The following is a 13,968-nucleotide window of genomic DNA, read 5'->3' as shown; positions in this document are numbered from 1 at the left end:
CCCTGGGAAGTCGAGAAAATTTCCAACCCGAAAAGATCCTCGACCGGTGAAATTCGAACCCACGACCCTCAGCTTGGTCTTGCTGAATAGCCGCGCGTTTACCGCTATGGCTATCCGGGCCCCTCAAAATAGCTCCAGCAGTTCATTAAGAGATTATTTCCCGTTCCATTCCTCAAAGAATTTTACTAACGGATTATTCCAAGAATTTTTTTTGCGAAAATCTCAAGAATATACTTTTGGGAACTTGTAACAGTGTGTTTGTTTGACAAATTGAGACATGAATTTGCGAAAAAATACGCGTTCTAGTGAGACTGGAACTCACGACTCCGCGTACGCTAGATTGGCGCTTTAACCAACTAACCTACAGAACACCTTATGATTCTGCGGAATAGAGAGCCTAACTGAATCCGAGTATTAACTATTAACACGTCTGTTTTTCGCAAATCCATGTCTTTTTCGGACTTAGATGTTCAAGGAAGTCCAAAATCTTCCGGTGATTCTTCCATCGAATTCCTTAGTATATCCTCCAAGATTTACGTTTAGAACTGGAGTAACAACTGGAGATTTTGGTTGATGGAACAGTGAAAAACTATCTGGAGGAACTCCTAATATAGTCTTCGTAAAAAATCGGGGTAATTCCTGAGGATATTACTGGAGGTAGTTTCATTGGAACTGGGGACGGAGGTGGTGTAGTGGTCAGAACACACGCCTCTTCGAGAACCTGGGATCGAATCCCATCCCCAAGATAATCATTCGTTGGATGGATTTCTGAGAGGATTGGTGTAGAATCTCTTAGTATTCCAGATAGACATATCTAGACGAATACTTTATCTTTTCTCGATAGTGACAAAGTAATACGACATGCACTAAACAAAGGACACGAAATATACTACAATAGATCAAATATTGGTCGCAGTGGTTTATGTTTTGAACAGAAAAAAAAAACATATCTGAACAAATCACTAGAAGATTTCTTGAAGTTTATCCTCGAGACATGTGAGACGAAATTCTCGAAGAACCTTGGTGAAAATTTCAAAATTGGCACATATCTCGCGAAGAAAGCATCCAACACCAGTGTACTTTTTATTTTGGCTTTGTGCACTAGCAGAAAGCTTAAAATAAGAGGATCAGAAACGTTTGCCAGTTATTCCTCCAGTTTAGTACCATTGGAAACGTGAGCAAGGGCACAAGTCGGCCATTTTGCCGGCCATCTTTGGATTCCGAGATGTTTCACCTTAAGGTGAAGGTGAATCGAAGCCAAAGTTCAAATTTTGAAGAGCACGGAGAACCAAACATCCGTTTGAGCTGAAAACCTAATCGGTTGGTCACCAGCTAGCGACCAATCGATTAAGTTTTCAGCTTGAACGGATGTTCGGTTCTCCAGATCCGTGCTCTGGAAAATTCCAACTTTGGCTTCGATTCATCTTCACCTTAAGCTCTGGAGATCTAATCCGATATTTCTAAAATTGGTTCACTAAATAGTTTGAACTATAAGTAGTGGTTAAAATGATTTTAACAAAAAAAAACTAGTTGTGTTATAAATTTTGTCAGTGATGACCCGGATGTCAGTAGGGTGCAGAACCACTTGAGCACTTCCATGATTCACTTTGGCATGGGTTTTTTTTCGGCCAAATTGTCTGAAACTTTGCAGAGACAAGTGTATTAGTACGACACATATTGAGGCCAAATATAAGCTCTGTAGCTTTCAAAAAAACCCACTGCCGAAGTGAATCAAAAGTGCCAAGAATAAGATCCGACTCCCTAATAGTTATATTCAGTCCAATTCTAAAGTTTCTTTACAAATAAAACATCATATTTCTTTTAGATTTGTGAACTAAGTTTTAAAAAAAATCTAATAATTTTGTTTAGAAAAGTGTTTATTAATGTTATTTTTCTAGATAAATAAAAATTGAATGGTGTTTGTATGTCACGAAATGACTTACGAACGGGTCAACGGATTTGGCTGATTCTTACTCCGCTTTGTTCGTCATAGGCCAGGAGAAGTGGATGAACTTGTCATTCATTTTTCTGTCAATTCTCATACAAAATCTACTTTTTCTCTGACATAAATTCACTTTAGGTGAACCACTTCCCCTGGCCTATGGGATCCGGCGTGTATGTGTGTATAAAAATACCAGGATATTTAAGATATTTACCACGAAAGTCGGGAAAACGAGAATGAAGGAACTGTCATTTTGCAAGGGCAATTCAAATGGTTTTTTCACAGCGTACTTGATGGCAAGACAAAGTTTACCGGGACCACTAGTATGTTGCTACAAATACCATTAGTGCACCAGATTCCGCTCATTTAAGGGAAGTTACGTGTTGAAATGCTTATTATAACATAACTATTGTGTCGATCAATACTATTTTTATGTCACAATGTAGCTCCAAGTATATGTAATCAGCGGCAAAATCATAAGAATTTGAGAAACATTCATAAAAAATATATAATTGCATTTGTTACTGCATTTAAGTATGCTTGATTTCGTGACGAACTTACTAAAACGCAGTATTTCGAATTTCGTCATTTATACTGATATTTTTTATGGTCAAACAATAGCAACTACTGCAATAAAAAAGGCTGTACTAAAATCGGCATTTCTTCAAAAAAAAAAAGTTTTTTGTATAAGCGGTTATTGAAACGTACAGTAATACCTAGTTAGTGATCCAATAACCGCTCACGAGGTCTACTGTTTTCAATATAAAGAATATTATTATTTTATCAAACGAAAATAATGTCAGAAGACTCCATTTGATAGCTGTTAATATTGCTAGAATACCGTGACATGCTCTATTACCGTGAGGTTAAAAAACTCAAGTTTCAATCGATCAGATAAAAGTAACGTATGATTATTTTCAAGTCTTTCATGTTTTATATAGTAGACCGTTTTATATACTTTGCATTAAAAATATGATTTGAACCATTTTGAAAATTTTAACCATAGTTACAGTTGATGGTGTGAAACATACCAGTGTTTCAAATACCGTGCATCTGACCCCTACTGCCGGGTCACATTTTGAAACATCTCTCAATTGAACGAACGAAGCGCATCAAAAATAAAACTTTTATATCAAACAACGTAGGGTAACCAATATATTTTGGACCCCCTTGGCCATTTTCCTGCAAATTTCCCAGTTTAAATCGAAAGACCAACTAAATAGGCATGCCATTTGGAAAGATAGGACTATTGCGCACTTGCATCAACCGTTTGTACAAAGAAAATGTGTTTATTTTATCTGAAATTGATTTAATTTAATCGGTGCATCCATGCAACCGTTACAACACGTTACACACATAAATAGAAGCCGTCAGAAATCTTTCAAATGTAAACAAAAACTTTTTTCGAATTTCTGGACAAAAAGCGTAGAATTTGTTCGGTTTTCCATTGTCGATCGATTGATTAGACTATGGGCAAGCATATTATACATCCAGTGTCATGGACTTTGTCGCCAAACGATAAAAAACTGCCGGGGGTCCAAAATATATGCCATGAGGGTCCAAAATGTATTGGTGTGTCCAAAATAATGAAAAACAACGCATCACAATTCAATTATTTTCGACTTTTCTGGATCCTACATGACCGTTTTCGCATTTTTATCTCGTAGAGGTAGTTTTTCTCTACATTTTGACATGTTCTTTGACTTGGGTACGCTGTGCAATTGATTATTTGGGACACAAAACTAAAATCACTTCCTTAGGGGGTCCAAAATACGACCGTTACCCTATTGAGGTTTGCATGATTGATTCGAGAAATAAAATATATATTTCACTTCGCTATTTTGGAATTATAACTGAAACACGGTATTTGGAACGACTGTACCCCGTTTGACATAAAGTCGTTTGGCATAAGGTCGTTTGGCATAAAGCCGTTTGGCATAAAGTCGTTTGGCATAATGGTCATTTGGCATAATGGCTTGATTGACTTAAAATAAATATCGGCTTTTTTAAGCTTTTACCGAGATCAACAACATCGAGCCCATAGCAAAAAAATTGGTAGGTTCTAAACAAGCGTGTGTTCGTTCAGAGATTTTCCAAAAATGGTTAACATTTAGCATTACTAAACAATAAAATTTAAAACAGTATAAATATAAAAAACAGCCTATTTTTAAAAGAAGGCAAAATTTATAATTAAATCAATAGAAAAATGGATGGCAAAAAATTTTGCGGCATAATAAAACGAAAAGACATAAAAAAGTGCGTTCATAATCATCGAAGTGATTGTGCTACTTTTCCCCGACAAGTGGTGCCGAGAAAAAACAATAAACAGTCAAAAGAAGGAAGTATTCTGTCATTCTCGACTATACACATGTTGACAAAAATGCTGAGGACGGTAAAACTCGAAAGAACCGCCAATTAAATAAAAAAGAGTGCATATTAGATGGTCCGTTCGTTCACCATTCTGAAATGTATAAAGTTACGACATTTATGAGTGCTAAAACTTTTCGGGGAAGTGGGCTAGCCGGGGATATTCGGGGAAGCGACATTCGGGGAACCGACATTCTGGAAAAAGTAGCACAACCCTTCGAAGTAACTGCAGTAATCGATTTCTCTATTCGCTGATAATTTGAGCAGATCAGTGTTATCGATTGCCGCCTTTTAGTCAGTTGGAAACAAAAATACTAAAAAAAATGTAGCTCCAAAGAACAGCCTATGCATAAAAGAAGGAGAAATTTATTGAAATTTTAAATCAACAGTTTTCATACCTATAATTATGGTTACATCATATCTAGAAAAAAAAAATAACAATAAAAAGAAGGGTAAATTTTGTGCTAAATATATAAAAATCTTCAATGCAAAAAACTGTTCCAATAGCGAAACTCAAAAGAAGAATCAATATTTGAAAGAAGGGTAATTTCTGGATAAAAAATGAAATACTATTACTTGTATTTCCTAATATGCTTAAATTTATTCAAGAGCGAATGATTGTTGAATAGAGTGTCATTTTGTATCAATCGACTCCAAAACAAGGCTGATGTCTCTAGAATGATTCAATAGAAACGTAAAAAAGAAAAATTGAGAAATTCTTAGTTTCAGACTAATTATGCCAAACGATAATGGTCGCCAAACGACTTTATGCCAAATGACCATTATGCCAAACGACTTTATGCCAAACGGCTTTATGCCAAATGACTTACCACCATTTGGAACACATAAGCAACCGTGCCCTAATACCGTGTGTTTACACCAGGCGATTACATTCTAACATTATTTTTGTTTGTTTGTGTGTGCAACTTTAGTTCAAGTTTGACGTGGCTTTCTAAATACTACTTATTGTGCTAAGGTTTGTTACAATAATTTAGAAAAATAAATAATATAATATGCTAGAAATCTACATAATTCCCAAATACACTGTATTAGGCAACACACGGAATTAGAGCAGGTCACGGTATATCCGTGCGAAAAATGTTGGTTTTTAACACTAGTGAGTGGAAATATGCGGCATAAGCGGATACTGGTGCAACGTCGATTTGAATACGTTATCCTTTGAGACAATTTCAGTTGCCAATTTACTATAACTTAAAAAAACTGAATGGTCATCAAATTGACATTGTTTGTCCAAGTTTTGTTTATCGTGATTATTAAATGGGTATTTTAAGAAGCACCAACAAATAGAGAGAATAAGTTTAATGTGTAATCAACTTGTCTTCAGATTATTAGAGTATGCTCTATTGAATTCTCCAAATTTTATGAATCGTTCTTTTCTCACATTTTCGCCCCCTTTTAGTTTTTTCGCTTCCCGAATTCCATTTTACAAATTTTTACCCCCCTGAAAACCGCTCCCAGGGGGCGAATACGCCCACTTTGGGAATCATTGCTCTAGATGGTCTCGATGGTCTTTAGTTTAAAACAGAGACTTCCCTGGGCATAGAGTATCTTTGTACCTGCCACACGATATACGAATGCGAAAATGGTAACATTGGCAAAGAAAGCTCTCAGTTAATAACTGTGGAAGCGCACATTGAATACTATGCTGAAAAGCAGGCTCTGTGGCTCTGTCACTGTGAGGACGTAATGCCAAGAAAAGAAGAATAAGCATAATATGCGTTAAGTTGACAGTAAGAAGGAAATCTTCAAATGAATTTTGTCCTTGACGAATAAGCATTGAATTTACCTGTAAAGATATAAAATCCACAAAAATATATAAAACATTAAAGAAAACATTACATTCATTTATTTAAATTTACGTTCATTAGGAATTTAAAGCATTTTAAATGTCCTTTTATTTCTGGAAAAATGGCTCCCCTGTCCGAGTGCTTTATTTGTATGACATAACTATACACTTCATAGCTTCTCTTCTAGTCACGTTCTAGTCTACAAGAGGTTTTGGGGTATGCGATAAAGGCAAAAGTACTTTGACCGCGGTTTTATAGGCGTTTATTTATAGCACCCCAGAAGTAAATCGTAAAACTAAAATTGTTACTTGGGATATGACATCGAATATCTCCTCAATAGCAAAACATACAATCATAGCTCTATTTATCATTGGTCTGTTATGCTTGAAAGTCATGTAATATCTAATCAATAACAAAATATACCATCATAGTAAAATGTGTTGAAAATGTGTTGTTCGTGCTAAAATACTAAAAAAAATGTTTGGCCATGATAGCTCATTCTACTATTCGTATGATATTCATTCAAAATACCTATAAGAAGCAAATTTTTTTTGCGGTAAGGCAAAACGTTTATTTTTCAATCATGCTTAATTTAGATATTCGAATCAAAGAACTACATTTACCATTATTTTGATCTACTCGTTAATAGCTTATTTTGTTTTTAATATCTAAATAATAACATATTGTGTTATTTACTGTGGCCTACTATAATATTTGTGTTATTATTATCTCATTATAATGGCAATGGCAAAATATGATATTATTGAGTTTTTGTGCCATACAAACTTAGTTATTTTAACTCCTATTTCAAACAACAAATAACAAATTTTGACATTCAAACATTCTATTTTAAAGGTAAATTTTGTTATTCGTTTGCAATTCTCCTCTACCCAGGCAGAGGCGATGAAATTTTGAAAATTTCTTGCAGACAACGATTTTTTAACCGTATTTTTTAAGCAGATACGCGCAGGATGTTTCAATTTCGTAAAGATATTGCGGGGAAATTTAAAAATTTGGATAGGCTCGCGGAAATAACGCGCAGCGAGCTATCTCCGCACAGAACAAAAGTAACACAGTGTGCGTTGAATTCTGGTTCATTAAAATATCATCCCAACACTACGCATCTACATGTCACACCTGAGATTGATCATGTTCTTGGTAAAAAAAATCATTTCATTCAATTTTCGTTTTCAGTGATTTTTAATGCTTATCAGCTGGAACGCATATGGTTTCGGGAAAAAAAGATCCGTGACGGCTAGTAGTTTATGGCAGAGTCTATGAATGGACATTCATAGACTCTGGTTTATGGGATTTCGACTTATTAATTTGAACACGACAGTAGAAGCCTTTTACCTTCCAAAAACTCTATGAAATGAAAGCAACGGACGACCATGGTGGCTATCAATATAATTATGAAGGGATGTAATGCCATAGGCAGAGATCTGTAAAAGTAGTTAAACAACCGTGCCACCTTTCGTAGCTAGTTTGCCAGTATATAAAGTGTATCATCATACATCGGAGCGCTGTAGTTGAAAGGACATGAAATATGTAATTATTTTTTGGCCCGAATAGTACCTTTTTGTATCAAAAGAACTATGAATAGTAGAAGAAGATATGAACATATCTTATATTGAGAAAATTGGGAAACGTCAAACCATTCCAAACCGGCACCTAACGACGCGCATCGCTGACTTTGATTGGAAGCCTGGAAAATTTACCAGTCGAAGTCGTTCGATTTTCCAGGAATCAAAATTTTTCTTGCAACGCGTAATAGTAGTTTTTATTTCGCGCCATAATGATACACCAAACTGATTTGAAATCATATCACTTTTCTCTTTTTTCTGTACAGGTACAAGTATGGTTCCAAAACCGGCGATCGAGGTGGAAAAAGCTGACCTCTGAAGCTGACAGTCCCGAAAGTAACAAGTACGTAAGCCTCCGTGGATCGTATGATAATGCGCCAGTCAAAATTAAAGATGAGCCCGAGTGGGATGAAAACGAACCCTTGGATTATTCTGGCTTGCAACCGATCAGTAACAATTCTCCAGTACTGCACCAACTGAAAGCAGATCCTAGCCAGATTATAGATCAGCCGGTTATCGAAAGATCAGAACTTGAAATGATAAGTGATGCTATTCGGGCCTTATCCGGTGCTGATGATGATCTTCATCGTAGTGAGAACGAGTATAATAATAGTGTTCCGCCGCTTGGACCGGTAAAGTTAGAGCCAACTTCGCCGTTAGATAAGTCTCCCGAGTATCCTCCATTTTATTCGCGGGCAGATCAGCCCGTTGATCCTGATATTATGGACCTATCGATTTCTACAAGAACGGCACCATTGAAACAAACAGAAACACATCAGCGCTCACCTAACAGCGTTCCCAATATGGTACAAGAGAATGATATAAAAATCGAAAACAATTCGATTGACCATAAAATTACAGAAGAAACAGAAGAAATGGATACAACAGATACTACGAATTGTGCAGAACCTGAAACTAAATTCCAAGCTGATGAAACTAAGCAAATTGTGGATGATTTGCTAAACGATACTAAATGTGAGAAAGAAAAGATCTCATCTGTCGACAGTCCTGATACATCACAAGTTGCCATGAAAATTGAAAACGGTACAGCTGTTACTTTCAAGGAAATATGTGCTCCCGAAATCGCTGCAGACTGTACTATGTCTGAGCCAATGGACAGCCAATCTCAAGAGCCCATGGACACCGAGAAGTCTTCAAATAATATGGATGGAGACATTAGTGCATCTGTTATCGATTCTGCTGCAACGCAATCCGTTCCAATAAAAGTCGAAAAAGAACTTACTGATGCTGTTAGTGAAAGTTCTACGGGTACAACTGATCAAGAACCCATGGATATTCAAAATGATCTGCGTAATAATGTTGAAGTCGATGAAAAACTATCAACAGGTTCGTCACTTTATAAACTAATTGAAGATGTCGAAAAACTTCAAGACGGTAGATGTAGTCCAACGTCAAACATAGGAACTGAGACTAAAACTAAGGAAATTGAACCTACGAATACTGCAGGAAGTATAACATCTGAAGTAGATAAATTAAATGATTCCTGTACTGAACTAGATACTGAAACCAAAATGGCAAGTAAAGATATCCGTGATGAATCACTAGACAAAGAACAAGAATCATTGGATAAAAAACAAGAAAGTAGCAATTGTAATTCGACATCTGATAAAACCGTTCCTACGGCAAACGATCTCAAAAGCATAGACGAGAAATCAACCACAGAAGATAAAATAAGTCCTGGCGATGATTTACTCATCAGTTCAGCTGTGCAGTGTTCTGATAATGCTGACTTAGTGTCTGTTCCGGTAACAGCCGATGATTCCCAAAAAGAAACAAGTGATATGCAACAAAAACTGGATAATGGGGTTCAAGACTGCTTGCCAGACACTAATTCCGGTACTGCAGACAAAGAGCTTGTATCTACCACAGAAGTATCACAATCAGATGTAAGCGAACAAACGAAATCTATCACAGCAGAAGCCAAAGCTGTCTTGGCGATAGCAAATTCAAACGATAACAACACCGCGAAAATAGAGTCCACTGAAGAGAAAGCAGCAGCAGTTCCGATAGAAGAACCAATGATCAAAGCTGAAATATAATGAAAGCGACTGAATGATTCGAAGACTACTCGGTGTTTGCAAAAACGCAATAGCAAACTTAAGGAGAAGAGGAAGATACGTTTATGTGATTAGATTTTTTATTTTACTAGTTTTATTTCAGTATTTTATAACATAAAATATTTCCTTATATTTTTGGAAATCGTGTTTACAAAATCGATCGGTTTTTTTTCTACGAATAAGTTTAACGCTTGGGAAGCTCAAGCATTTGGTTATATTAGTTTCTCGTTCACTCTAATACGAGCACGAGCATTCATGTGCAACATTTCTCATCGCGTATTAGTGTTTCGTTTGAAAACTAATGACTTTTAAAGCAAAATAAAAGAAATTATGCAAGTGGTTTTAAATCGTTTAGTAAAATATTGGAATCGAATTTAATTTTTGGAAAATTATTCTCTATCGCTTACAGCAGTCCACAGAACCAGTACGAAATTAGTGTAAATGTTCAATTAAGATTCGAGAGCCACTTAATATATAATCATCACATTAGAAATGTTCGTAGTTATAAGTTTTGATGTTCGTCGGAACTGATACATCACGATTCACGTAAATAAAAAAATAAAACATACGATTATAACGAAATCGAGTATTGTTCGTCATATAGAGAAAATATCACCTTCGCATTTTTTTATTAAACGGTGCGGCATTTAGGGGGAGATCCCCAGTGCCGGACAGCACCTAATACCGGTTTTTGATAGGCATCTTGCAAACTAAGGAAAACTCAAATTATTCTTGTAAATGTAGCAAATACATTGAATTGGTAATTATAAACTATTCCTATAGTGTACACATTCAATGATGTTCAAATTTACAGAATTAGAGGCATTTCCAGATCGTGTCCGGTATTGGGTGTCTCCTTTCATGATCAATCAATTTGTTACTGAAATTCATTATCAAAATGCAATGTCAAAATTCATATTTATATTTTCAAATTTATTTTTGTACACTATAAAAATGATAATATTTATCGTAAATGAGTAACACGAGCCCATAAAATCAATATTTTTAGAATTATGAATTTAAAGGCTTAAGTGTCCGGTACTGGGGGATCCCCCTAACTCAATTTTAAACCGTGACCTGCTCTAATTCCGTGAGGTTGGATTCCAACGTCCTTCATTACCTGTGCTCTCAGCGCCATTCATATGCTCTTCGAAGTGCTGCTTCCACTTTTCGATCACCTCACGCTCGTCCGTCAAGATGCTGCCATCCTTATTCCTGCACATCTTGGCTCGCGTTGAGCTTCTGATAGAACTTACATGTTTCTTGAGACCACCACAGCTGTTCCGTCTCGTCGCACTCCGTCGCCTCCAGGCGGCATTTTTTCTTCCGAAAAAAGCGGGTCTGCTGTTGCTGTTTTCGTCTATAACGTTCCACGTTCTCCCGGGTCCCTCGCTGCAGCATGACCGCCCGCGCTGCATTGTTCTCCTTTAGAATCTGCCTACATTCTTCGTCGAGTCAATCGTTCCGTCGACTCCGTCCCACGTACCCGACGTTGCTCTCAGCTGCATCGTTGATGACTGCCTTCACTGTTCTCCAACAGTCCTTCATCCAGCTTCCGGTAATGCAGCCTCGAGGTGTTGCGTGTATGCAGACATCCGGTTGCTTAAGCTGCTCTATGTCATACTGGGGCGGCCGTCGGTACCGTACGTTGTTGACGATGGATAGTCTTAGGCGCAGTTTAATCATCTACAGATAGTGCAGTGGTCAGAGTCGATGTTAGCGCCCCGTTAGGTCCTGACGTCGATAATATCGGAGAGGCGCCAGAACGAGATCGATATGTTATTCTGTCTGCTGTGGTGATTTTCAGGTGTATCGATATGGAATGCTGTGTTGGTAGTAGGTGCTACGAATGGCCATATTCTTGGAGGCGGCGAAATCAATTAGTCGCATGCCGTTTTCGTTCGTCAGCCGGTGGGCGCTGAACTTTCCAATAAGTAGTCAGTCTGAACTCCTCCTCCTGGCCAACCTTAGCGTTTAGATCTACGTCGTAGCTTGAGCAGCTGTCCTAGTCGTGTTCGAGCTATGCGTAAAAATCGTCTTTATCATCATAAGTGCTTCCGGAGTGAGGGCTGTGCACGTTCATTATGCTGAAGTCGAAGAACTAGCCATGGATCCTCAGCTTGCACATTCTCTCATTGATCAGCCACCACCCGATCACGCGCCTCTGCATATCTCCCAGCAGCGAGCTGTTTCCAGCTCGTGTGTGTTGCCGCAGCTCTGGTAAATGGTATGGTTACCACTAAACGTTCGCACCATTGATCCCTTCTAACACACTTCCTACAAAGTTACGATGCCGAATAGGTACGCGGTCCTTCAGCACGTCGACGAGTATGCGTGTGCTCCCGATGAAGATGAGAGATTTACAGTTCCACGTATCGAGCTTATAATCGCTAGTCCCTTTACGTCGCTGTGGTCTTCGCCGATTGTCCCGGCTCGTATTCTCTCGTTAATTGTTCGTTGCTTGATTTTTTACGACTGGCTTGCAGGGCCTAGCACCAATCCCATAGATTTCCGGAGGACCATTCCCCCCAAATGATTGGAGGTCCATAATGCACAGTTTAACCTAGAGTTCTTCTCTGGCACTCGTACGATGATCAGCCGCCCCTGGCATGAGGAACAGATGATGTTCTGAGCCGCTCCTAACATGGAGTAAAGACACTCCAAGTTGGCAGAAGCAAACCCCCCTTTCCCTGTCACGCCCAAAGTTCCCACCGGAGTTGGTCACCCGATCTTCCCTAAGGTTGATCGCACCCAGCCAGTACCGCGAGGAGCTAGAGATAGGAGTTGCTGGGCAGGAGGCTAAGGACCACACAGAGGGGTCTATTTTATTCCTTCACGCGAAGTACCAATGCAATGGTACGTCATGCCCAGCATTTACCAACCTTTTTGCAACATATTCCATATATTTAGAAAAATGGAAAGATCAAAAATTGTTGAAATGATCCTTTTTCTTTAAGTATGCTAGGACTCCGATATGTCATAGGATCCAACCTCAGTCATTTTTTGTTGATTGAATTCATTCCAGATACCGTTTTGATTCATATTACGGACAGTTTTCAAATAACGGACACTCTACTTTGTATGGGTACAGGTAACAGACGTTGAAGTCCGATTGTAAAACTGTGTAATAGATACAATCAATGGTCATTTTGAATGGAAACACAAGTAGCAACATCGTGGTGGCGCTGTCATCGCTAAGTTCCCATGACGATGTCAGTGGTGAATATGAAATATTTCAAGATACTGATATTCACCACTTATTGACGCAATTCGCTGTGTGGCGGTGCTAGTGACTGCAAGGAGTTTTAATTTGAATATTTACACAGTTTTCAGACAATTTTTGTTCTAGCATATACATCTGTTATCTGTGGTATGGGAATCATTTCACACGAAATGTTTCAATTCTTGCCGTTCAAAAGTTCTAAATTTCGATGTTCGTTTTAGTAAGCTTTTTCAATTAATATCTTCCAAAATTTGTAATGCCCAACTACCTTAGATGTTTCTTTAGTGGTTTGACGATTTCAATTGATGATTTGACTGTTTCATTATTGATTATCATGAGCTGGCCGGAATTCGAATCAAAATGTCCGGAATATGAGGCAAAAGTGAGGAAGCGCCCGGAATAAGGATCACAAAAAGGCCACACATTTTGATTTATATAAAATTATTCAAGTTACGGAAGCGTATTCTTGGCCCACCAATCGAAAGTTAAGGGCTTCCGGCGCTCGGTAACGCTAAGAAATCATACATAATGATTTATTTTGTATGCTCTAGGCGGGGTTACTTCCCTGAGGCCTTAAATGTCCGTAATATGAATCAAAACGGTATTCCAAATATTCCATTGCAAATAAATACTTAAAAATAAGAAAGGGTTTTTTATTTTTTGAAAAAATGTTTGAAGTTCGTCTAAGTAAAATTCTTATTTTAATGATTTTTCCATTCAAAAATTCATAGAATTTTTCCTGTAGCGATTCTTGAAGGTGGAATTTAATATTTTGAAAAATCTGTCGATGAATTGCTTATAAAATTGTGGATTTTGATAGAATTCCAGTAAACTGCCAGTAAACCTTGTCTGTGTTATGAGCACAAATATACTGTGCTTCAAACCAGCGAAAACTGGGTCCACAAGGTTACCTAAATAGAAGCTTCCCTTACGAAAGTAAGGTTCTTGAACTAGCGCCACTTGGGCA

General features: G+C 37.7%; 1 protein-coding gene across 6 annotated transcripts in view; it reads left to right on the top strand.

The window, feature by feature from the left end:
* The window catches only part of LOC5570368, a 71,457-nt gene extending 61,097 nt beyond the window's left edge, over positions 1–10,360 (top strand). For 4 of the 6 annotated variants that reach the window (XM_021850959.1, XM_021850961.1, XM_021850958.1 and 1 more), the window contains one exon: positions 7,967–10,210. In XM_021850959.1, the coding sequence (XP_021706651.1) occupies positions 7,967–9,760 (1,794 nt within the window). In that variant the 3' untranslated portion in view covers positions 9,761–10,210. Of the gene's footprint in view, positions 1–7,966 lie in introns of all 6 variants that reach the window. The other 2 variants (XM_021850962.1, XM_001659035.2) reach the window with 1 other exon arrangement.
* Positions 10,361–13,968: the final 3,608 nt, after the last annotated feature.

Source organism: Aedes aegypti, chromosome 3 (genome assembly GCF_002204515.2).
Source record: "Aedes aegypti strain LVP_AGWG chromosome 3, AaegL5.0 Primary Assembly, whole genome shotgun sequence".
NCBI lineage: Eukaryota > Metazoa > Arthropoda > Insecta > Diptera > Culicidae > Aedes > Aedes aegypti.
Note: the sequence above shows the minus strand (reverse complement) of the source record. Positions and strands in the feature narration are given on the sequence as shown.